The sequence below is a fragment of the Salmo salar genome, chromosome 28, assembly GCF_965601325.2.
Source record: "Salmo salar chromosome 28, fSalSal1, whole genome shotgun sequence".
Taxonomy (NCBI): domain Eukaryota; kingdom Metazoa; phylum Chordata; class Actinopteri; order Salmoniformes; family Salmonidae; genus Salmo; species Salmo salar.
The window spans coordinates 27,712,895-27,739,108 of NC_138318.1; the positions used below are offsets into that span (position 1 = coordinate 27,712,895).

Consider the following 26,214-nt stretch of genomic DNA (forward strand, 5'->3'; position numbering starts at 1 on the left):
ATTTATTTTTAATCCCAGCCCCGCAGGAGGCCTTTTGCCTTTTGGTAGGCCGTCATTGTAAATAATAATGTGTTCTTAATTAACTGACTTGTCTAGTTAAATAAAGGTTAAATAAAATAATGAATTAATTTCAATTAACTGACTTCCTTATATGAACTGTAATTCAGTAAAATCGTTAATTGTTGCATGGTGCGTCTATATTTTTGTTTAGTGTAGCCAATATCAATCAGGCCACGGTGACAGCTAAAACATTTATTGTCGCGATCTTCACCGAAAATGTAGCCTACAAGTACCGCATTATTAACGTCTAACGTAGCTAGCTGGGAAGGGCTCATCAGGAAGACGGATTGAAATGACTGAACCGAATCTGTTCGTCTCCACTCGACTCTCGCTGCACGACAACGTCATCAATTTGGGCACCAGGCGTGTCCATTTAGCTTTCCAACAGACAGAGACAACCACTGTCATCGTAAGCTTAGCTGTTGCTAAGGGCAGCGCGTGTGAAAAGAAACTAGAAGACATTCGTAACGTCTAGGCTATTCATTGTTTATGACAAGCATATCAACTGTAGCCTATCAACTTGTCGATTCAAGAACTCTTGGAAAATGCTACAATCTCTAACTAGCAATTCGTGTGTGCGATTGATCGAAAGTCACAAATCGACATGGTATTTTTTGTTTTTAGTCCTGGGCTACATTCTGTATCTTATATTCGGAGCGGTTGTCTTTTCCTCGGTGGAACTGCCTTATGAAGACCTTCTACGCCAGGAGCTCCGAACCATCAAAAAACAATTCCTCCAAGAAAACGAATGTCTGTCGGAAGAACGGCTCGAGGAGTTTCTGGAGAAAGCGCTCGAGGCCAGTAACTATGGAGTGTCCATTCTCAACAACGCATCGGCCAATTGGAATTGGGACTTCACCTCGTCGCTGTTTTTCGCCAGTACTGTATTGTCTACCACAGGTGAGTCAGTCAGCGGCCCATTTTAAGTGTAGACTGCTGCTTTTTCAGCCATCTATCGATGAGACGTTGAATGACATACGGGACTTGGAGGTGATGCAGCCTCCGCGTCAAAACGCGTTCTGCGTCGGCGCATCGCCACCAGAAATGAAAAGGTGCAATTCAGAAATGGGTTTCTTTTAATAGCTCTATTTTCAGAAAAATAAGGGAGTTGTTTGCTTACGTAGTCATGTCTAGTGGTAATATAGTTGATTATTGTCATAGGCGTCTTGTAAGGTAGGCACACGACCTTCCTGAAAGCAGGTTGCGTTTTTTGTTGTTGCCTGTGACACTGAAATGTACCCTTTCCGGACACTGTACACCCAAGAAACACCTGCCTACGTTACCCGAGCTCAGCATTCTGCCATGATAATATACAGTATGCCCTCAATGTCTGTCTGTATGCCTGCTTGTCTGTGTTTATGCATCGAGCAAGGGCACGTTCTTTCTCACACAATCAACACATTTATCCTTTAAAAAAGCCCACAAGCCTGGGTCTGTAGTTTTTCACACTCCCACCAATGATTACCGACTTTAAAAGAAAACAACACTTTATGTCCTCAACTCCGTTTCAGCCTAACTTTTCAAGTTACAACATATATAATTGTATGTAGGCCTAACATAAATGATGTTTAGGGATGGGATACCAACATTACATGCTTCAGATCAGACAGCAAAGGCGTTTCTTTTGAATAGGTGTTATGTATAACAGCCTCCTTATCATATAGCCTATTGCGTAAAAAGGCCTACATTAGTTTCATGTCTCTGTAGAACTTTGGTTCTAACCCAAGTGATATAAAGACGCTCAGAAGTTAAGCTATCCTTGACTGTGCTTCCAACATATAGGCCATTTTGAAATTGGTGTCTGAGTTGATGTTGCACCTTAAGTCCCAGGTGATACATAGGCTTGGTGTGTGGTCCCATGTCAATAGAACAGTGTCACAGGGATAGGCCTAAAGCTGGGAAATATGGGTGTGCCGATTGCAGACAATCCGGTTTGACAAGATTAGTTACCCATTGTCATTTAATATTTCCATGACATGACTCAAGTCACCAACCACTGTTCCTTCTCAGTCACATTTTCCTCACACAGGAATGTAATTTCTTCATTGCAACAATGAAACACAAGAAAATATACAATAGTTACAATACAGCCAGAGATTCATGAAAAAGTAAAGTACAAGGGAAGCTATGGTGTTGAGGTATTCATTTCACAGGTGGTATAGAAGAACTCTCTCAGTTCTGGTCCTTACAATCCACCACATTGCTTCTTGACAAGAAGCTATGGTGGTAGTAGTAGTAGCCTATTACTGTAGTAAAGAGGTGGTTTAGACTTGCAATAACTGTCTTTTCTCAGAGGGGAACTAACTTGTTGGTGTCAAGTCAATCACACATGGTAATACTTTACATTCAATCTCACAATTTTCCGTCAGCTCTTCTTGTCATAACCCTTCATCACATTACTTGATAGAGATACTTTTACTGCAGGATAACATTCCTGGCAACTTTTTTTTAAATATGTTTTGACATAAAGATATCAAGGACAATGTATCATGGTAGGCCATCTCTGTCATCAAGTAGCTTAGTTGAGTTCCCAATCTGCATGATTGTGTTGGAGGGCCATTGCATTTAAACCACTCGTGCTAGGAACACTTAACCAAAACATGCTACATTTTCTTTTCTTTTAATGTCACCTTCTCGTGTCCGTGCCATGAGCTACAGAACAGAGTGCTCAACCCCCTCTGCCGTCATGGCTATGCTGGTTTGCCTGTCTACATGAGATAATATTGTGTTCTGTTGCTCCTTCCTATTGTTGAGAACAGCTCTAAAACCAGCAATAGACGATTGTCATGACTACTGCCTTGTAGATGTGGAAAAAGATGAGTGTTGGAAGCATATAAGGCTTTACCAAAGAAACAAACTTAAGCTACTGACAATAGATATCTTGTTTTGTGGTTCAGAAACCGATTAAACAAAAGGAAAGGGTGCAGCTCTTCCTTTTGTCTAATCAGTTTGCTGATAATCTGAAGTTTTCTCTAAAGGGCAGCACTTTCACTAATTGGGTGTGCAAATTTTTGGCTTTGTTAAGAACCACAAATCCTTTTAAATGTGAGTTTTCTATAGGCTACATTTACATTGATCATTATATCAACTAACCTGTCCATGTCCCTTTGTTTCAACCAGGATATGGTCACACCGCTCCACTCTCCGATGGAGGCAAAGCCTTCTGTATCGTCTACTCTGTGATCGGCATCCCCTTCACCCTCCTCTTCCTCACCGCCGTGGTCCAACGCATCATGGTCTTCAGCACGCGCCGTCCAGTCATGTACGTGTCGACCCGCTGGGGCCTGTCTAAGCCTCTCGTAGCCGTGGTCCACGCCACACTCCTCGCCATCCTGGCTGCTTCCTGTTTCTTCCTCATCCCGGCGGCCATCTTCTCCTCCCTAGAGGAGAACTGGAACTTCCTGGAGAGCATCTACTTCTGTTTTATATCACTAAGTACCATCGGACTGGGAGATTACGTACCAGGGGAGTCCTTCAACCAGAGGTTCAGACAGCTCTATAAAGTCGGAATCACTGGTGAGTTTTTATTTTATTTATTTTTTAAGAACATCAGAGGGGTGTACTACTAAGCATGATCAAGGAGTTAGCTAACTTTGATGCCAGAATAACTCGATATTGTATGTTTAGCTGTTTGAAGCTGATGTGAAAGAAGCAAAAACAAACCTTAATGGGAAGTATAGAAATAGCTCGCATAGAACAGATCTACCGCTTCTTAAACATGCTTTCAATGAGATAGATATGTCAATGTGATTTTGGTCGGGTCGCCCAAAAGGTTACATATTTCAGCTTTAAGAAAGCTAAGATTAGAAATGTGGTTTGAGTAAATTAGACCAAGTCCATTTCAAGATTATATTTAAAAAATATATAAACATATTTTACAATATTTAGGCAAGTTAGCTGGCTAACTTTTTGATCCTGCTTGGTAGTATACCCCTCTGTTTACAAACAATGGAGTAAAACAATGTCTTAGTGTTGGAGCAATACATTATTTGTTTACTCTCATGTTGATCTCATGGACTGTCAGACAGTCCTTACATCCATAGCTTAATCTACGAATTTGAGAGAGGTTCCATTTCTCCAGCTGTGTCCCTCAGCTCTATAGTGAAAAAAGTGGTGGGGCTGCTGTTGAACGAATCTCAGATTGTGGCTTTAAAGTTTGATGAATGATACCATATTTGGTTGCCTCTGATTTAAAGAAAACAAACATATCCAGACAAATATAGAGAGAGCAACAACATCTTGAGGCTCTGAATTCTCTTGGACAGTTTTTCATTCTGTTTAGAAGCTTCAGGCTTGAAAGACATCTTGTGGCTAAGAATAGAGAAAAAGGCTGATTTTAACTTAAAGGGTGTCCTGTATATTTGATGTGAATTGCCTTCAGTACTTCTGGCATGTTCTGTAAGTTTTGACTCTGAGAATCTTCACACATCTTTTCTTAAAATGATCTTTCTCGATCAGTATAGTTGGTCACATTGGAAAGGCTTGGCAAAGCCTATTGTGTTGATGTCTAACTTTAGTGTATCTACATTTGAGTTCAATAATGATTGTCAGTGAGGGGAAAACCAAAACCTTTCCACTTCATGCTGCTGATTGTGATCAGCTGCTCTCACTCCCCCCTAGTGCTAAGATTAGGTCACAGCAATAGAAAAACGAATACTGTGAGGTTATGTTTTCCATGCTAGGAGCTAAGAGTCATCACTGGCTCATTGAGAGTTAGAGAAGAGGAGGAAAGGAGAACTGCAGATGGTCTATTCAGTAGTGGTTGTGTGGGGGATTGTGGGAGCAGGGGGCATTGCATTCCAGAATGTGTTTGTAACAGACTGTTTTGCAGGAACTACTACTCCCTCCTGTCACTAGACAGACAAGACAGACACCACTCACTGACGTAACTGTTTATCTCTCTCTATATCATGCTGCATGACATACTGTTAATAATACAATGCCCCTGGGCCCCACCCACTCACTTATCTCTCCTACTCCCCTTAACATTTGATTTATTTATTAGGATCCCTATTAGCCGGCGCCAATGGCGACACCTAGTCTTGCTGGGGTATGACGCAAAATGAAAAAGACATTACAGACAGACTACAATTTACATGATTGTATTTAAGTGTGTGTGTGTGTGTGCGCGCATCCATTAGTTACACATACTATACGTCAGTACATACACACAACTAGGTCACAAAGGGGAGAGATGTCGCTTTATTTGTTGTTTGAAACCAGGTTTGCTGTTCACTTGCGCTATATAAGATGGGAGTTCCATGCACTCATGGCTCTGTATAATACTGTATGTTTCCTTGAATTTGTTCTGGACCTGGGAACTGTGAAAAGACCCCTCGTGGCATGTCTGGTGGGGTAAGTGTGTGTGTCAGTGCTGTGTGTAAACTGACTGCAAACAATTTAGAATTTCCAAAACATGAATGTTTCTTTCCTCAACTCTTAGCCAAGAGAGACTGGCATACATAGTATTAATATTAGCCATCTAATTACTAGAGGTCGACCGACTAATCGGAATTGCCGATTAATTACGGCCGATTTCAAGTTTTCCTAACAATCGGTAATTGGTATTTTTGGCCACCGATTTGCCAATTTTTTTATTTTATTTTTATTTTATTTTTTATTTATTATTTGTATATTTAAAACAAAAAAATTATTGGCAGGGTACTCTCCTAACATAATCTAATGTTTTGCTTTTGCTGTAAAGCCTTTTTTGAAATCGGACAACGTGGTTCGATTCAGGAGAGGTGTATCTATAAAATGGTGTAAAATAGTCATATGTTTGAGAAATTGAAGTTATAGCATTTGAGGTATTTGTATTTCGCGCGACGCGATTCCACTGGCTGTTGAATAGGGTGGGACGCAAGCGTCCCAGGTTCCCAGACAGGTTAACAAAAGCGCATTTGCGAAAAAAGCACAATCGTTGCACGACTCTACCTAACCATAAACATCAATGCCTTTCTTAAAATCAATACACAGAAGTATATATTTTTAAACCTGCATATTTAGCTAAAAGAAATCCAGGTTAGAAGGCAATATTAACCAGGTGAAATTGTGTCAGTTCTCTTGCGTTCATTGCACGCAGAATCAGGGTATATGCAACAGTTTGGGCTGCCTGGCTCGTTGCGAACTAATTTGCCAGAATTTTACGTAACTATGAAATAACATTGTAGGTTGTGCGATGTAACAGGAATATTTGTGATAAATGTGATAGTTTCTGGATTCGACCATATTAATGACCTAAGGCTCGTATTTCTGTGTGTTATAATTAAGTCTATGATTTGATAGAGCAGTCTGACTGAGCGGTGGTAGGCAGCAGCAGGCTCGTAAACATTCATTCAAACAGCACTTTACTGCGTTTTTCCAGCAGCTCTTCGCAATGCTTTGCGCTGTTTATGACTTCAAGCCTGTCAACTCCCAAGATGAGGCTGGTGTAACCGATGTGAAATGGCTAGCTAGTTAGCTGGGTGCGCGCTAATAGCGTTTCAAACGTCACTTGCTCTGAGACTTGGAGTAGTTGTTTCCCTTCCTCTACATGGGTAACGCTGCTTCGAGGGTGGCTGTTGCCGATGTGTTCCTGGTTCGATCCCAGGTAGGAGCGAGGAGAGGGACGGAAGCTATACTGTTACACTGGCAATACTAAAGTGCCTATAAGAACATCCAATAGTCAAAGGTATATGAAATACAAATGGTATAGAGAGAAATAGTCCTATGATTCCATAATAACTACAACCTAAAACTTCTTACCTGGGAATATTGAAGACTCATGTTAAAAGTAACCACCAGCTTTCATATGTTCTCATGTTCTGAGCAAGGAACTTAAACGTTAGCTTTCTTACATGGCACATAATGCACTTAAACTTTCTTCTCCACTTTTGTTTTTGCATTATTTAAACCAAATTGAACATGTTTCATTATTTATTTGAGGCTAAATAGATTTTATTGATATATTAAGTTAAAATAAGTGTTCATTCAGTATTGTTGTAATTGTCATTATTACAAATAAATAATAAAAAAATCGCCCGATTAATCGGTATCGGCTTTTTTTGGTCCTCCAATAATCAGTATCGGCGTTGAAAAAGCATAATCGGTCGACCTCTACTAATTACTATGACGAGCAAGACGTGCCTCTCTGTTCTGGGCCAGCTGCAGCTTAACTAGGTTTTTCTTTGCAGCACTTGAGCATATGACTGGACAATAATCTATATAAGATAAAACTAGAGCCTGCAGGACTCGCTTTGTGGAGTGTGGTGTCAAAAAAGCAGAGCATCTCTTTATTACGGACAGACCTCTCCCCATCTTTACAACTGAATCTATATTTTTTGACCATGACAGTTTAAAATCTGAGGTAATGCCAAGTAATTTAGTCTCCTCAACTTGTTCAACAGCCACAAAATTCATTACCAGATTTAGCTGAGGTCTAGAACTTAGTGAATGACTTGTACCAAATACAATGCTCTTAGTTTGATATGTTGAGGACTAGTTTATTACTGGCTCCCCATTCTAAAACAGGCTGCAGCTCTTAAGGGTTTCAGTGACTTCATTAGCTGTGGTTGCTAATGCATATATGGTTGAATCATCAGCATACATGGACACATGCTTTGTTTAATGCCCGTGGCAGGTCATTGGTAAAAATAGGAAAGAGTAGAGGGCCTAGAGAGCTGCCCTGCAATAGACCACACTTTACATGTTTGACATTAGAGAAGCTTCCATTTAACGAAAACCCTTTAGAGTTCTATTAGATTGCCATATCGTTGATTCAGTGCTGAGGTTGAAAAGCCATAGCGCATACAATACCAGTCAAAAGTTTGGACACATCTACAAGGGTAGATGTGTCCAGGGTTCTTCTTTACTTTTACTATTTTATACATTGTAGAATAATAGTGAAGAAATCAAAACTATTAAATAACACATGGAATCATGTAAACTCAGCAACAAAAAAAGTGCCCTTTTTCAGGACCATGTCTTTCAAAGATAACTCGTAAAAATCCAAATAACTTCACAGATCTTCATTGTAAAGGGTTTAACCTGTTTGGGAAAGTGTGCCACTAGCGAGACACCTCGACAACATCCGGTGACATTGCAGAGCGCGACAGTCAAATTACAGTATTATAAATATTAAACTTACATAAAATCACAAGTGTAATACATCAAAATAAAGCTTAACTTCTTGTTAATCCGGCCAATGTGTCAGATTTCAAAAAGGCTTTACGGCGAAAGCAAACCATGGGATTATCTGAGGACAGCGCCCAGCACACACAACCATACAAACATTTTCCAGCCAAGTGGAGGACTCACAAAAGTCAGAAATAGCGATAAAATTAATCACTTACCTTTGATCTTCATATGGTTGCACTCACAAGACTCCATGTTACACAATACATGTTCGATAAAGTCCCTCTTTATGTCCAAAAACCTCAGTTTTGTTGCGCGTTTTGTTCAGTAATCCATTGGCTCAAAGGCTGTCACAACAGGCAGACACAAAATCCAAATAGTACCAGTAAAGTTTGTAGAAACATGTCAAACGATGTTTATAATCAATCCTCAGGTTGCTTTTTGTCTAAATAATCAATAATATTTCAACCGGAATATAGCGTTTTCAATATAAAGGAAAAACAACGAAGGGCACGCTCTAGGTTGCGCGCACCAAACAGCTCTGGGACTTTCCACTGACCACTCATTCAAAGTGGTCATTCTTCCTAATTTTTCAGAAAAATAGCCTGAAACAATGTCTAAAGACTGTTCACATCTAGTGGATAGGGAATGCCATAGGGAATGCAATCTGGGTCATATCCCTTTATGTGGTGGATAGGCTTTCAATGGAAAAACACCCATTTTAAAAATAATGGCACTTCCTGGATGGATTTTCCTCAGGTTTTTGCCTGCCATTTCAGTTCTGTTAAACTCAGACATTATTTGAACAGTTTTGGAAACTTTACAGTGTTTTCTAATAGAGGTCGACCGATTAATCGGAATGGCTGATTTAATTAGGGCCGATTTCAAGTTTTCATAGCAATCGGTAATCGTTTTTTTTTTGGCCACCGAATAGCGTTTCAAACGTCACAAATGGTTGTTCCACTGGATATCATAAGGTGAATGCACCAATTTGTAAGTCGCTCTGGATAAGAGCGTCTGCTAAATTACGTAAATGACGTAAATGTCACTCGCTCTGAGACTTGGAGTAGTTCCTGCTTGGAGTGTTCCTGCTTCGAGCCCAGGTAGGAGTGAGGAGAGGGACGGAAGCTATACTGTTACACTGGCAATACTAAAGTGCCTATAAGAACATCCAATAGTCAAAGGTATATGAAATACAAATCGTATAGACAGAAATAGTCCTATAATTCCTACAACCTAAAACTTCTTACCTGGGAATATTGAAGACTCATGTTAAAAGGAACCACCAGCTTTCATATGTTCCCATGTTCTGAGCAAGGCACTTAAACCTTAGCTTTTTTACATGGCACATATTTCACTTTTTCTTTCTTCTCCAACACTTTGTTTTGCATTATTTAAACCAAATTGAACATGTTTCATTATTTATTTGAGGCTAAATTGATTTTATTGATGTATTATATTAAGTTAAAATAAGTGTTCATTCAGTATTGTTGTAATTGTCATTATTACAAATAAATAAACACAAAAAAATGGCCGATTTAATCAGTAGCGGCTTTTTTTTGGCCCTCCAATCGGTATCAGTATCGGCGTTGAAATATCATAATCGGCCAACCTCTATTTTCTATCCAAATCTACCAATTTATATGCATATCCTAGCTTCTGGGCCTGAGTAACAGGCAGTTTACATTGGGCACCTCATTCATCCAAACTACTCAATACTGCCCCCGGTCCCAGAAAGGTTAAACACTGTTTCCAATGCTTGTTCAATGAACCATAAACAATTAATGAACATGCACCTGTGGAATGGTCGTTAAGACACTAACAGCTTACAGACGGTAGGCAATTAAGGTCTCAGTTTTGACAACTTAGGACACGAAAGAGGCCTTTTTACTGACTCTGTAAAACACCAAAAGAAAGATGCTCAGGGTCCCTGCTCATCTGTGTGAACGTGCCTTAGGCATGCTGCAAGGAGGCATGAGGACTGCAGATGTGGCCAGGGCAATAACTTGCAATGTCCGTACTGTGAGATGCCTTAGACAGCGCTACAGGGAGACAGGACGGACAGCTGATCATCCTCTCAGTGGCAGACCACGTGCAACAACACCTGCACAGGATCGGTACAACTGAACATCACACCTGCGGGACAGGTACAGGATGGCAACAACAACTGCCTGAGTTACACCAGGAACGCACAATCATCAGTGCTCAGACTGTGTGCAGTAGGCTGAGAGAGGCTGGACTGAGGGCTTGTAGGCCTGTTGTAAGGCAGGTCCTCACCAGACATCACCGGCAACAACGTCGCCTATGGGCACAAACCCACCGTTGCTGGACCAGACAGGACTGGCAAAAAGTGCTCTTCACTGACGAGTCGCGGTTTTGTCTCACTAGGGGTGATGGTCGGATTCGTGTTTATCGTAGAAGGAATGCGCATTACACCGAGGCCTGTACTCTGGAGCGGGATCAATTTGGAGGTGGAGGGTCTGTCATGGTCTGGGGCGGTGTGTCACAGCATCATCGGACTGAGCTTGTTGTCTTTGCAAGAAATCTCAACTCTGTGCGTTACAGGGAATACACCCTCCTCCCTCATGTGGTACACTTCCTGCAGGCTCATCCTGACATGACCCTCCAGCATGGCAATGCCACCAGCCATACTGCTCGTTCTGTGCGTGATTTTCTGCAAGACCGGAATGTCAGTATTCTGCCATGGTCAGCGAAGAGCTCGGATCTCAATCCAATTGAGCACGTCTGGGACCTGTTGGATCGGAGGGTGAGGGCTAGGGCCTTTCCCCCCAGAAATGAACTTGCAGGTGCCTTGGTGGAAGAGTGGGGTAACATCTCGCAGTAAGAACTGACAAATCTGGTGCAGTCCATGAGGAGGAGATGCACTGCAGTACTTAATGCAGCTGGTGGCCACACCAGATACTGATTGTTGCTTTTGATTTTGATCCCCCCCCCCTTGTTCAGGGACACATTATTCAATTTCTGTTAGTCACATGTCTGTGGAACTTGTTCAGTTTGTCTCAGTTGTTGAATCTTATGTTTATACAAGTATTTACACATGTTAAGTTTGCTGAAAATAAACACAGTTGATAGTGAGAGGACATTTCATTTTTTGCTGAGTTTAGTAACCAAAAAAGTGTAAAACAAATCAAAATATAGTTGAGATCCTTCAAAGTAACCACCCTTTGCCATGATGACATCTTTGCACACTTGGCATTCTCTCATCCAGCTTCATGAGGTAGTCACCTGGAATGCATTTCAATTAACAGTTGTGCCTTGCTAAAAGTTAATTTGTGGAATTTTTTTAACTTAATGCATTTAATCCAATCAGTTGTGTTGTGACCAAGGTAGGGGTGATATACAGAGAGAGACGTATTTGGCAAGTCCATATTATGGCAAGAACAGCTCAAACAAGCAAAGAGAAACGACAGTCCATCGTTACTTTAAGACATGGTCAGTCAATCCAGAACATTTCAAGAATTTAAACACCTTTATAGGCAGCTAGCTAGGCATCGAACAGCTCCTCAGACCCGGCCTTGGTTGGCTGGATCACTGGACAGTTAGTAGCACGTCGCAGGATCCGAACTCAAAAGGTAGCTTAGCTAGTAACTCAACTTTTTCAATCAACTTTCCAAAACACCAAATCAAGCTCTCCCTTGTACCACCTTCAACAAGAAGTGACGTGCGCCAGAAAGGAAGTGACGAGGCTTCCTCTTCTAAGGTCACCTCCAGGATTGGTAAATAAGAATGTATATTTCACCAGCCACATTGGCAGGTGGTCACACAGAGCATTTGGGGAATAGTTTATTTAAATGTTTTAATCCATAGCCCACATGTAGAAGTTACAAGAAAGGCTACAAAAGTGTGACTTTGTCCTCCTTGTTATTTGTCCAGTTACATCGTGTTGTTCACATGCTAGGTTGTTTTTCAATATAAGTTTGAGTTTGCTGCACCTGTCTGCTGCTAGGAAGAAATAATTGTTTCCATCACAGGCAAGCAGTTACCACAGACCATCCCTTTAAGAGCCAGCTGAACATTTCTCACCTAATAATTGTGCTTGATTAAGCATGGATCACTACCAAAATAAAAACATTTTTGCTTACTTTTTTATTGAACACAATGGTGTGTTGTAGAAAATAAGTATGCAATTCTTATATAAACATAAAAGAGCAGATGAATACAAAAAGACCCAGAGTACAAAATAAATAATACAAAATAGGATATACAGAACAAGGACAGGTAAACAGAAAGAGGGCAGATGTCACCCCCCCACACACACACTGCTCGGGTGACGGGACTAGCGCATGCTGCCCAAGGGTAGATTGAAAGATCACGTGAGTTAATTGAAATGTACAAATTCACAGCGCTGAATGGTTAAAATAATAAAGTTACCAGATTTGATCACATTTTGATAATTAATGACTCCGACTCAAAGGACAAAATGCTCTCCGGAGACCAGGCCCAAATCCCCATCCTTTGCGTGAAGAAAAGTCAGAGGGAGAAGGTCGGTGCTGTGTTAGTATGTGAGTAAATCGCCATTACCATCGGTTCTATTGGCCAACGTGCAATTACTGGAAAACACTCGCTATACGGTCGAGACTATCCTACCAATGGAACATTTAAAAACGGTTAAGCCACCGAGTCGTGGCTTAAAGACACAGATAATATAGAGCTGGCTGTGTTTTCCGTGCATCAGCAGGACAGAGCAGCTACGTCTGGTAAGACTAGAGGCGGGGGTGTGTCTTTGTCAATAACAGCTGGGTTGCAATAGTCTAATATTAAAGAAGTCTCGGTGTTGCTCGCTTGAGGTAGTGTGGTCTTCAGCTTATCACGAGGTACCCTATCTACCAAGAGTTCTCATCTATATTATTTGTAGCTGTCTATTTACCACCACAAACTGATGCTCGTACTAAGACTGCTGAACAAGCTGTAAAAGGCCATAAGCAAACAAGAAAATTCTCATCCAGAAGCAGCGCTCCTAGTGGCCGGGTACTTCAATGCAGGCAAACTTAAATCCGTTTTTACCTCATTTCTACCAGCATGTCACATGTGCAACCAGAGGAGAAAAAAAAAACTCTAGACCACCTTTACTCCACACACAGAGATGCTTACAAAGGTCGCCTTCCATTTGGCAAATCTGACCATAATGCTATCCTCCTGATTCCTGCTTACAAGTAAAAACTAGAGCAGGAAGTACCAATGACTTGCTCTATAGGGAAGTGGTCAGATGACACGGATGCTACGCAACAGGACTGTTTTGCTAGCACAGACTGGAATATGTTCCATGATTCATCCAATGGCATTGAGAAGTGCATTGACAAAGTCATTCCCACAGTGACAATGCGTACATATCCCAACCAGGCAACATCTGCACCGAGCTAAAGGCTAGAGCTGCCGCTGTCAAGAAGCGAGACACTAATCCGAACGCTTATAAGAAGTCCCACTATGCCCTCAGACGAACCATCAGAGGCAATACAGGATTAAGACTGAATCCTACTACACTGGCTCTGACGCTTGTCGGATGTGGCAGGGCTTGCAAACTATTATTACGGACTACAAAGGGAAACCCAGCCGCGAAGTGCCCAGTGACGCGAGCCTACCAGACGAGATGAATGCCTTTTTTTTTATGCTCGCTTCGAGGCAAGCAACACTGAAGCATGCATGAGAGCACCAGGTGTTCTCGACGACTTTGTGATCACACTCTGTAGCCGATGTGAGGAAGACCTTTTTTAAACAGGTCAACATTCACAAGGCCGCGGGGCCAGACGGATTACTAGGGCGTGTACTCAGAGCATGCGCAGAACTCTCCCTGACTGAGTCCGTAATACCTACATGTTTCAAGCAAACCACCATAGTCCCTGTGCCCAAGAATGTGAAGGTAACCTGCCTAAATGACTACCGCCCCGTAGCACTCATGACGGTAGCCATTAAGTGCTTTGAAAGGCTTGTCATGCCTCACATCAACACCATCATCCCATAAACCCTAGACCCACTCCAATTCGCATACCGCTCCAACAGACCCACAGATGACGCAATTTCAATCTCACGCCACACTGCCATTTCCTACCTGGACAAAAGGAACACCTATATGAGAATGCTTTTCATTGACTACAGCTCAGCATTCAACACCATAGTGCCCATGAAGATCATCACTAAGCAAAGGACCCTGGGACTAAACCCCTCCATCTGCAACTGGATCCTGGACTTCCTGACGGGTCGACCGCAGGTGGTAAGGGTAGGCAACACATCTGCCACCTGCCTCAACACCGGGGCCCTTCAGTAGTGCGTGCTTAGTCCCCTCCTGTTCACCAACAACTGTGTGGCCAAGCACGACTCCAACACCGTCATTAAGTTTGCTGACGTCACAACAGTGAAACGGTCTATAGGGACGAGGTCAGAGACCTGGCAGTGTGATGCCAGGACATCAACCTCTCCCTCAATGTGAGCAAGACAAAGGAGCTGATCGTGGACTACAGGAAAAGGAGGGCCGAACAGGCCCCCGTTAACATCGACGGGGCTGTAGTGGAGCGTGTTGAGTTTCAAGTTCCTTGGTGTCTATATCACCATCATGGTCCAAACACACCAAGACAAATCTTTTTCCACTTCAGGAGACTAAAAAATTTGGCATGGGTCCCCAGATCCTCAAATTTATATAGCTGCACCACCGAGCATCCTGACCGGTTGCATCACCGCCTGGTATGGCAACTGCTCGGCATCCGACCTTCAGGCGTTACAGAGGGTAGTGCGTACAGACCAATACAAAACTGGGGCCAAGCTTCCTGCCATCCAATACCTACTAGGCAGTGTCAGGGGAAGGCCCAAAAAATTGTCAAAGACTCCAGTCACCCAAATCATAGACTTTTTCTCTCTGCTACCGCATGGCAAGCGGTACCAGAGCGCCAAGTCTTGGTCCAAAAGGCTCCTAACAGCTTCTACCCCCAAGCTATAAGACTGCTGAATAATTAATCACATGGCCACCCAGACTATTTACTTTTTATTTTTTACTTTAGTTTATTTTCTTAATTATTTTCCTTGAATTGCATTGTTGGTTAAGGGCTTCTAAGTAAGCATTTGGGCGCATGTGAAAAAAATAACATTTTTACTGGTTGGTTAATCTGTTCAGGGTTTCTGACACTCCCAGGTTGATCAGAAGCTGGTCTGGGTCAATTAGTCTCCAGAACTTCAGAGGATCCCAAAAATTCCATACCAATAACCATGCAAGTTAGAGCATAGGGCAAAGCAGTGGAAGTAGTGTTAACTTGCATAGGGGAGGTATCAGGAAATATGCTATGCAGCTTAGTTTTGGAATAGTCTAATATCTTGATTTGTATGAGACGACAATGTCTGTAGTTAATTGAGCATGTGTAGATATGCGCCAAGCTCTCTTCCCAGTCTGCTACAGAAATGTCAGTGCCTAGCTCTTCCTCCCATTTTGCCTTAATGGCATCTGTAGAAGGTGTGCTAACAGATTGAAAAGCGTCATATAGATTAGATCTGTTTGCCTGAGGTGGCACAACTTTTTATGCATTTCCAAATGGAGGAACGTTTTCTAACAGTCTCTAATCTGTAGGTATTTGAAAAAGTTACTTCTGGGAAGATTATTTCCCTCAATAAATCAGAGGCAAAGGTCCCTTCTATGGTATTGATCCCTAGCTGTCCCCATCGCTCAAATGTGTTAAAGGTTAGAGGGGTCAAAGGAGGGATTCCTCGCAATAGGGAGCAGGAATGATATTGGTCAAAATGGACCTTTAATTTGCTTCCAGATACAGACTGTGTTATGTATAATAGGATTGTTACAATAACGTGACATCTCCACATTGACGGGACAAAATCACGGCGCAAATAGAGCCCAAAACTTTTATTCATGATATTTTAGTCATTGTTCTCTGATTTATTTCTTTGTGTGCTTCTACATTTCTACTCCTTTCAAAATGTTTCAGCGTAGATCCCCTGACCTATTAAAAATGAATAAGTTCAGCATATTGTGGCAGGGCAGGCACTTTGTTGATTGTTGATGTTCAGTTGTAGAACTGCTTTTATTATTGGTTCTCAATTATCTATTTTAACATTGCTTCGGGGACTTGTTTCCATTTAGTGAGATCGGGCACATATGTTGGACGATAAGGCTTGGCTTACAGTCGGCATTCCAATTAATACCAAAAGTGTTTGATGGGGTTGAGGTTAGGGCTCTCTGCAGGCCAGTCAAGTTCTTCCACACCGATATTGACAAACCATTTCTGTCTGGACCTCGCTTAATGCTCGGGGGCATTGTCATGCTGAAACAGGAAAGGGCCTTCTCCAAACTGTTGCCACAAAGTTGGAAGCACTGAATCGTCTAGAATGCCATTTGTATGCTGTTGCGTTAAGATTTCCCTTCACTGGAACAAAGGGGCCTAGCCCAAACCATGAAAACCAGCCATAAACCATTTACTCCTTCTCCCCCAAATGTAACATTTGGCACTGCATTGGGGCAGATTCAGCCGTCAGACTGCCAGATGGCGAAGCGTGATTAATCACTCCATAGAACGCATTTACACGGCTCCAGAGTCCAATGGCGGCGAGCTTTATACCACTCCAGCCGACGTTTGGCATTGCGCATGGTGATCTTAGGCTTCTGTGTGGCTGCTCGGCCATGGAAACCCATTTCACGAAGCTCCAGATGAACAGTTCTTGTGCTGACGTTGTTTCCAGGGGCAGTTTGGAACTCCATAGTGAGTGTTGCAAACGAGGACAGACAATTTGTACGCGCTACGCGCTTCTGCACTCAGTGGTCCCATTCTGTGAGCTTGTGTGGCCTACCACTACGCGGTCGAGCCGTTGTTGCTCCTAGACATTTCCGCATCACAATAACAGCAGTTACAGTTGACCGGGGCAGCTCTAGCAGGGCATAAATTTAACAAACTGACTTGTTAGAAAGGTGGTATCCTATGATGGTGTCACGTTGAAAGTCACTGAGCTCTTCAGTACGAGCAATTCTGCTGCCAATGTTTATCTAAGGAGATTGCATGGCTGTGTGCTCGTTTTTATACACCAGTGTCTAGCTGAAATGGATGAATCCACTAATTTGAAGGGGTGTCCACATACTTTTGGCCATGTAGTATACATTGGTTAAAAAACGCAGGTCACAAAAACTAAATGAAATTAAGCTAGATACCTCATTACTTACTAGTAATACATGTTGTTTTTGAAACATTTAGAAAGCATACTCATCTGTTTTTGTGTAATTATGGAGAAAATAATATTTTGGCTCTGAGAAAATCTGATCACCTCTCACCTAGTGTTGCTTCCTCTTCTAAGTTCAGCGGCTGCCATGTCAGCAGAGGTCTCGTCGCCGAAACGAAGACTGTTCAGCAGAGTTGTTCGAGGAAGGAAGGAGAGAAAGGCGCCACAACTCACTTGAGTGTTTTACCTACTTATTTTTCGATTTAATATAATTTAGCTCTTTTGTTGTGTGTGTGTGTGTGTGTGTTTTCTATCCTAGTTCGCTATTCTCCCTGTAGACTTTACAGATGCTCCCCACCCCTTGGTTGCAATTCTTCTAATTTAGTGTACCATGCGCACACAACCCATGTGGAATTGCTGGTCTCTGTCAGCATTGGAACTGCTGATCTGAAGTCAAGAACGCAGAGTTCATCTCAGCCTATGCTGCCCCTCCATCCCTTTTTGGCCCTGACAGAGACCTAGATCACCCCAGAGCACACGCATACTCCAGCTGCTCTCTCTTCATCTTGACTATGTTTTCCCTCATAGTCGAGAGCATCTGGTCATCGCAGTGGTGGCACAGTGAGATTAGTAGGCGAACAGCCTCATTTCTCCTAAGTGGAGATTTTCTCTTTTCTCCCTCACCTGTCCATCTCTTCATTTGAATGACATAGTCACATGTCCACTCAAGCGTAACATAGATGACAACAACAATCACCCACCAGGTGCCCTTAGATTTGGTTATTTTTTTATTCCTCAATGAGCTTGACACCTAATAAGCTCATTTTCTGACAATGGCTCACCACTCTTCGTACTTGGCGACTTCAACCTCCAGACGTCTGCTTTCGATTAATTTCTTTCCAACTCTCTCTTTCCCCTCCTTGCCGTGTTTGAACTCACCCTTTCCCAGTCCCCTCACAAGGCAGACAATATGCTCAACCGCATCTTTACTAGAGTCTGTTCGCCTACTAATCTCACTGCAGCCCTCCTCCAGGTCTCTGATCACTACTTTGTTCCCTTTTCTGTCTCCCTTCCTCCAACCCTAGCCACTCAGCCCCTACCCAGATGGTCAAAAGCCATTGCAATCTTTGCTCTCCTCTTCTATCCTCTCTCCGTTCTGCTAAATTCTTCTCCCTCCTGTCTCCTCCTTCTGCCTTTTCAACCCTACTCTTCCCTTTCCGCATCCTATGACTCATACTATCCCCCTGCTCCGTGGCTGAGTGATTCATTGCGAACTTACAGAACAGTTCTGTGGGCAGCTGAGCGAAAATGGTGGAAAACACCATTTCTGGAGGACCTATCATCTTTCCACTCCTCTCTACCTTCTCTTCCTCTGTTTTCTGCTGCTAAAGTCTCACTTTCTATCACTTTAAATTTCAAGCTTCTGCCTCTAACCCTAGTAAACACTTTTCCACCTTCTCCTCCCTCAATCCTCCAATCCTGGAGTCTTTGAAAAGAACGACATCCGCTTCTAATTCACTTAGCCTATTGAGACCACTGGTCCCACTTGCACAGACATCTTGACATCTTTCTCTCCTCTCTCCAGATGAAATCCTGAGACTAGTGAGGTCCGGCCGCCCGACAACATGCCCGCTCGACCCCATCCCCTCCTCCAGACTATATCTGGAGACCTTCTCACTTCCCTCATCAACTCATCCCTGACCTCTGGCTGCGTCCCCTCTGACTTCAAAATGACCCAAGTCGCTCCACTCCTCAAGAAACCAACACTTGACTCTGACGTCAAAAACTACAGACCGATATCCCTTCTTTCTTTCCTTTCCAAAACACTTGAGCGTGCTGTCTCTGACCAACTCTCTCTCAGAACCATATTTGTGACGATAACCAGTCTGAATTCAAGACTGCCTCTGTTCTCATCCTCTGAGATCTATCTGCTGCCTTCGACACCGTGAACCATAATTTCTTCCTCTCCACCCTCTCAGGGCTGGTCATCTCAGGCACCGCACACTCTGATTACAGGCTGCTCCTACCAGGTGAATTTGAGAGGATCTCTGTCTGCACCACGTACTCTCATGACTGGTGTCCCCCAGGGCTCGGTTCTAGGCCCTCTTGGCTCTGTCATATCCTCACATGGTTTCTCATATCATTGCTATGCGGATGACACTTAACTACTTTTCTCCTTCCCCCTTCTGACACCCACATGGCAACACGCATGCCTGGCAGATATCTCCGCTTGAATGTTGGCCCACCTCCTCAACCTCGACAAGACTGAGCTGCTCTTCCTCCTGGGAAGGCATGCCCGCTCAAAGACCTATCCATCATGGTTGACAACTCCATGGTGGCCCCATCGCAGAGTGATAAGAACCTGGCCATGACCTTGGACAACACCCTGTCGTTCTCTGCAGATATCAAAGCAGATCATGCTCTACAACATCTGTAGAGTATGACCCTACCTCACATAGGAAGCGGGCGCAGGTCCTAATCCAGGCACTTGTCAACTCCCATCTGGACTACTGCGACTCGCTGTTCGCTGGGCTCCCCGCTTGTGCCAACAAACCCCTGCAACTTATCCAGAACGCTGCAGCCTGCCTGGTTTTCAACATTCCCAAGGAAGCTCACATCCACTACAAGACCATGGTACTTGCTTACCAAGCAGCAAGAGGAACTGCCCCTCCCTACTAGAGATCGATCGATTTTTATGATTTTTCAACGCCGATACTGATTTATTGGAGGACCAAAAAGAGCCGATACCGATTAATCGGCCTATTTTTATTGATTTACTTTATTTATTTATTTGTAATAATGACAATTACAACAATACTGAATGAACACTTATTTTAACTTAATTTATCAATAAAATCAATTTAGCCTCAAATAAATAATGAAACATGTTCAATTTGGTTTAAATAATGCAAAAACAAAGTGTTCGAGAAGTAAGTAAAAGTGCAATATGTGCCATGTAAAAAATCTAACGTTTAAGTTCCTTGCTCAGAACATATGAAAGCTGGTGGTTCCTTTTAACATGAGTCTTCAATATTCCCAGGTAAGAAGTTTTAGGTTGTAGGAATTATAGGACTATTTCTCTATACGATTTGTATTTCATATACCTTTGACTATTGGATGTTCTTATAGGCACTTTAGTATTGCCAGTGTAAAAGTATAACTTCCATCCCTCTCCTCGCCCCTACCTGGGCTCGAACCAGGAACACATCGACAACAGCCACCCTCGAAGCATCGTTACCCATCGCTCCACAAAAGCCGCGGCCCTTGCGGAGCAAGGGGAACAACTACTCCAAGTCTCAGAGCAAGTGACGTCACCGATTGAAACGCTATTAGCGCGCACCCCGCTCACTAGCTAGCCATTTCACATCGGTTACACCAGCCTAATCTCGGGAGTTGATAGGCTTGACGTCATAAACGGCTCAATGCTTGAAGCGTTGCGAAGAGCTGCTGGAAAACGCACGAAAGTGCTGTTTGAATGAATGATTACGAGCCTGCTGCTGCCTACCACCGCTCAGTCAGACTGCTCTATCAAATCAGAGACTTAATTATAACATAATAACACACAGAAATACGAGCCTTTGGTCATTAATATGGTCGAATCCGGAAACTATCATTTCGAAAACAAAACGTTTATTCTTTCAGTGAAATACGGAACCGTTCCGTATTTTATCTAACGGGTGGCATCCCTAAGTCTAAATATTGCTGTTACATTGTACAACCTTCAATGTTATGTCATAATTATGTACAATTCTGGCAAATTAATGATAGTCTTTGTTAGGAATAAATGGACTTCACACAGTTCGCAACGAGCCAGGCTGCCCAAACTGCTGCATATACCCTGACTGCTTGCACGGAACGCAAGAGAAGTGACACAATTTCCCTAATTATAAGAAATTCATGTTAGCAGGCAATATTAACTGAATATGCAGGTTTAAAAATATATACTTGTGTATTGATTTTAAAGAAGGGCATTGATGTTTATGGTTAGGTTTGGTGCAACGACAGTGCTAAATCATCACCCGTTTGGCGAAGTAGGCTGTGATTCGATGAGAAATTAACAGGCACCGCATTGATTATATGCAAGGCAGGACACGCTAGATAAACTAGTAATATCATCAACCATGTGTAGTTAACTAGTGATTATGTGAAGATTGATTGTTTTTTTTATAAGTTTAATGCTAGCTAGCAACTTACCTTGGCTTCTTGCTGCCCTCGCGTAACAGGTAGTCAGCCTGCCACGCAGGCTCCTCGTGGAGTGCAATGTAAGGCAGGTGGTTAGAGTGTTGGACTAGTAACCGGAAGGTTGCAAAAACAAATCCCTGAGCTGACAAGGTAAAATCTGTCGTTCTGCCCCTGAACAAGGCAGTTAACCCACCGTTCTTAGGCCGTCATTGAAAATAAGAATGTGTTCTTAACTGACTTGCCTAGTTAAATGAAGGTGTGTAAAAAAAAATAAAAAAGCGTCCAAATCCGTGTCCAAAAATACCGGTTTCCGATTGTTAGGAAAACTTGAAATCGGCCATTCCGATTAATCGGTCGACCTCTACTCCCTACCTTCAGGCTATGCTCAAAACCTACAGCCCAACCTTAGCACTCCATTCTACCACCTCTGGTCTCTTGGCCCTCGCAACACTACCTGGAGGTAAGTTCCTGCTCAGCACAGTCCAAGCTCTTCTCTGTCCTGGCACCCCAATGAGTCCCTGTCCATCTTCTGAAAACATCTGAAATGCTACCTCGTTAAAGAGAATCTTTAAAAAATCCTACAGCATCCCCCCTTTTGTGAACTAACACACACATTTTGTTTTCTCTTACTAGCTTTGACTTTGCTGAGAGCTACTTTGAGGAAAAATGTACTTACTGTGATATGTGGTTGTCCCACCTAGCAATCTTAAGATGAATGTACTAACTGTAAGTCGCTTTGGATAAGGTCACCTCCTCTCACCTAGTGTTGCTTACACTTCTAAGGTTACCTTATCGCTCTGTCTCAGTTAGTGTTGCTTCCACTACTAAGGTCACATCCTTTCTCTGTCTCAGCTATTGTTGGTTTAACTCATCTCTCCTTCTCAATTCAATGAGCATCATTGGCATGAAATCCATGAGTAAATATTGCTGAAGATTTTATTTTAATGAAATGCAACATCGCTCTCTCCGTCTCTGCTGCCCCCCTCAGTCTACCTGTTGTTTGGCCTGATTGTGATACTGATGGTCCTGGAAACCTTCTGTGATTGATAATGGTTCCTCTAGTAACCCCTTATCTGTATTCCTTTTCTCTCTACAGTCTACCTCCTCCTGGGCCTGGTTGTGATGCTGGTTGTCTTGGAGACCTTTTGTGAGCTGCAGCAGCTGAAGACCCTGAGGAAGATGTTCTATCTGAAGAAGGAGAAACCACAGGACCGCCTGGCAATACTGGAGCACGACCATCTGTCTTTCACCTCCGTGTCCCACCAGACCAACTCCACCTCGCTGAAGGAGGACAAGACTAAGGACGTACCCTTCGTTAGTGTCCCCGTGCTGGCCTCACCTGGTGGGGATGACCCCATGATCAACTAGAGGGGGGGGGGAATAGTTAAAACGTTGCGGTGAAATAGGCAGACAACTAGGGAAGGACGAGGAGAGTACTGAAGGGGGGATGGTGAAACCAAGTTTGCATCCCATTTCGCTATCCTTCTTTTGAAGTGTGCGCTGCCTATCATGAATTCTCTAGATGAAACTCTTTAACGTTAGCTGAAACTCTCCCCAGTCAATGCTTACACCAATTCAATGCTTTTTAATGAAAAGGGTAGAGAATTGGGATGCAACCTATGGAGGGGGGGTGATACAGAGGACTCTCGTCGAAGGGTATTTGTGACTACATTATAACTTAAGCTTCAGCATAAGGATGCATTTTAAAAACAAAAGCTCAACTTCAAACCATTGTTAGTAATGTTGAAACTGAACGATTGTCTTTTAGCCCTTTATCATCCATGAGAAACTTACTATCACTCTCTTACTGATGAAAAATGAGCATATTGTGCTATACTGCATCAACAAGATCTGTATTCACTGACATAGGGAAAACCTTAATATAGCCTTCATATGTATAGCTGATATGTACGCTGGTTAACTTAATAAGGGAAACACCTGCTATAGCTTTGTTCATTGTCAAAATCCTCGCTCAGAACAGCCATGCTATCTATCAGCTGTTCTCATGGATGGAATAACATTAAGCACATACTGTATCTATAATGCATTATGAACTCACTCATAGCGAGTTATAAGGCAGTCGTAATACATAAGCACAGATATGGGCTTCATAGAACTGACATGACAATAGCACATTAGGGAACATTTAATAGGATATCCACCTTGTAAAATGTAACTGAATATCACATTGTGCCGTAATGTGTCTGTATACATATACCTTAAGTACTATTTTACAGGAGTTAAATGGAAAGCATGTATTCAGGTTAACTGTATCAGGTATACAACAGTAGCACATTTCATTGTTGTAAATGCTCTGTGTATTAATTACAGTAAGACATTTGTTTGATGCTAGTTTAAAGTACAACTTGCAATGTTATTTTAAGGTAGTTAAATGTTTCATGTCTCTCGCTGTACTGTGTGTATTTATCATGTTGATTCGTCTAAAAGAAAAGGATTTACTGTGCCTAATATGTGGTTTATTGAATGTTAAAGTGACAATTATAAAAGCTTTTTTTTAATCTTTTTTTTTTTTAAAGGGGAACAAGAAAGAGGCAGACCCCAAGCAGTGTACGCTGCTAGAAGAAATGCTGCTATTTAAAACAAAGGTTCAGTTGCTCATATCATAACATGGCCCTCAAAAAGATTATATATAGAACCACAAAGCACCCTTCATTTTTTATTTTTTTTGCAGTGTATTTTCATCAATTACTTGAACACAGCAGGTTACTGTATACCTTATGTGACACCACTCGGAAATGGGAAATTACTGGGTTGAACATTTTGTACCAAAAATAATGGGTTCTGGAAAGTACAAAAGTAATTTCCCAGACCTCAGATTTAAAGCTGCAATATGTAACTTTTTGGGCAACCTGACCAAATTCACATATAAATAAGTTATAGATCTTTCATTGAAAGCAAGTCTAAGAAGTGGTAGATTTGTTCTATGTGTGCTATTTCTATGCTTGCCGTTAAGTTTAGTTTTTGGATTTGTACACCAGCTGCTTATAGCTGAAAATAAACATTTTGGTTGTGGAAATGATACATCATTTCACAGCGGTTTAGATGGTACAATGATTCTCTACACTATACTTGCTTGTTTTGCCACCATATAAACTGAAATTAGGTGTACTATTTGAATTTTGCCAACCAAGAGATGGGGGATCAATTTCTGCATAGTGCATCTTTAAGTGAGAGGACAAAGAGGGTCAACAACTGAATTCATAAGAAGTAATGTTAGTTGGCTGGCAGTTTGTATAAAACTTCAGGACTGCTCTGTGACACAAGACATTATTGGCTACTGGAAATCTCTATTTAAAGATGAGAATATAAACTGTTTTTGAACCAAATTTAAAAAGACCCTAGTGTTTTTGGAGGATGTAAAGTGGAGTGTTTACAAATGTGTATTTGTGATTTATGCAGATAATGATTTCAAGTAAAGGTAGTCCATGAGAGGGTCATTGTGAGAGAAACTTGAAGATAGGAAACACTGATTGACAGAAACACTGATTGCTTTACAGTGCAATGCAGTCAAATCATTTCCCTTGACAACTCGAACTGATTTTCAATAGCTACATAATGAGTTATCTGACATATATTGTCCAAAGATCTACAAAAAATTTACTATATTAACATTTAAGTTAAGATGTACATCAGGGAACATTAATTGATTTGCTTGTACATATTTCATCCTGTATTTGGAAGTAATTTGCTTGTAGCCTACAGTACAAGCTGATTTGCTTGTGTACATACTGGTAATATTATTTATACAGATTTAGGATCTTAATTTGGTTACCCTTTTGTTTCAGAGAATTTGAAGATGAGCTTTGTGATTTACATAAATTCACTGAAAACCCACACTAACATATGGTTATATTAACAGTATTGCACTGTTTATGTAGCCTACATATGGCCAGCTAATAGCCTAACCACCAATCAAGCAACATTATGGACAAAACGTTCAAATCCTGTTGCTGCAGGATTATTTTGCTGTGACAATATAGATCAAATTAAGATCCTACATCTGTAGGACAGACTAGCCTATATCATACACTACTCAATCATACTATATGAGTACATTTTTCCGATGGGACAGACTTCTTTTATAGCACCAGACCCTACCTGATTGTATTGTACCAGACAGGAAACTGCTGTCCATTCTTGAGAATGTAGACGTTTCATTTTCAACATGTGGTTGTGTTGTGCAGAATTATGTTTTATAGATCATCTAAGAACGTTTCAGGGTTTTTGTTTAACTGTAGTTCTTTCCACAAAACTCTTCTACATCGCACAATGACAGAATGAGTAGAAGCCTTTAACATTGTCAAGAATGTATTGTTTTGAATATCAGTTTAGCAAACAGAGGAATTGTATGTAATCGTGTTGGTACTTTTGTAAATTGGCCAGAAGGGAGAATGACAATCTCCCCCTGGCTAAGGGGACTTGACAGTTGCAGTGATATTTTTGCTGTTATAAATATTTTGTCTGAAATGAATTGTTCTATTCTTTAAATTATTTATAGATATGCCACATTGGTCTTATAGCACACAAAACTGTCAAAGTCCTTGTCAATCCTTGTCAGTGTTATTGTGTGGTGCATGTGCTATTTCAGTCGCCTGTGTATCTGTGCAACAACACCTGTATATTATTGTGCTCTGTCTAGTTTCTCATAGAAATAAATGCAGATTTAGACTCCCATAA

At 41.9% G+C, this 26,214-nt stretch overlaps 1 protein-coding gene across 2 annotated transcripts; it reads left to right on the forward strand.

The window, feature by feature from the left end:
- The first annotated feature begins 311 nt into the window (after window positions 1-311).
- Window positions 312-26,214, forward strand: kcnk1b (potassium channel, subfamily K, member 1b). Of its 2 annotated transcripts, XM_014180070.3 has the most exons (4): window positions 312-960; window positions 3,181-3,576; window positions 21,895-21,976; window positions 22,613-26,214. In XM_014180070.3, exons 1-4 carry the CDS (start codon window positions 606-608, stop codon window positions 22,665-22,667), a joined length of 888 nt encoding a protein of 295 aa, XP_014035545.1. In that variant the 5' UTR covers window positions 312-605; the 3' UTR covers window positions 22,668-26,214. The 2 variants fall into 2 exon arrangements, with proteins under 2 accessions (XP_014035545.1, XP_014035544.1); XM_014180069.3 differs by lacking the exon at window positions 21,895-21,976 and having other exon boundaries at window positions 339-960.

What these genes read in the sequence shown, in the direction of transcription:
- kcnk1b (XM_014180069.3), top strand. Translation starts at nt 606, where the DNA reads ATGCTACAATCTCTAACTAGCAATTCGTGTGTGCGATTGATCGAAAGT. An exon ending in TACTGTATTGTCTACCACAG is followed by an intron (nt 961 to 3,180) that starts GTGAGTCAGTCA and finishes TGTTTCAACCAG; the next exon opens with GATATGGTCACACCGCTCCA. An exon ending in CTATAAAGTCGGAATCACTG is followed by an intron (nt 3,577 to 22,612) that starts GTGAGTTTTTAT and finishes TTCTCTCTACAG; the next exon opens with TCTACCTCCTCCTGGGCCTG.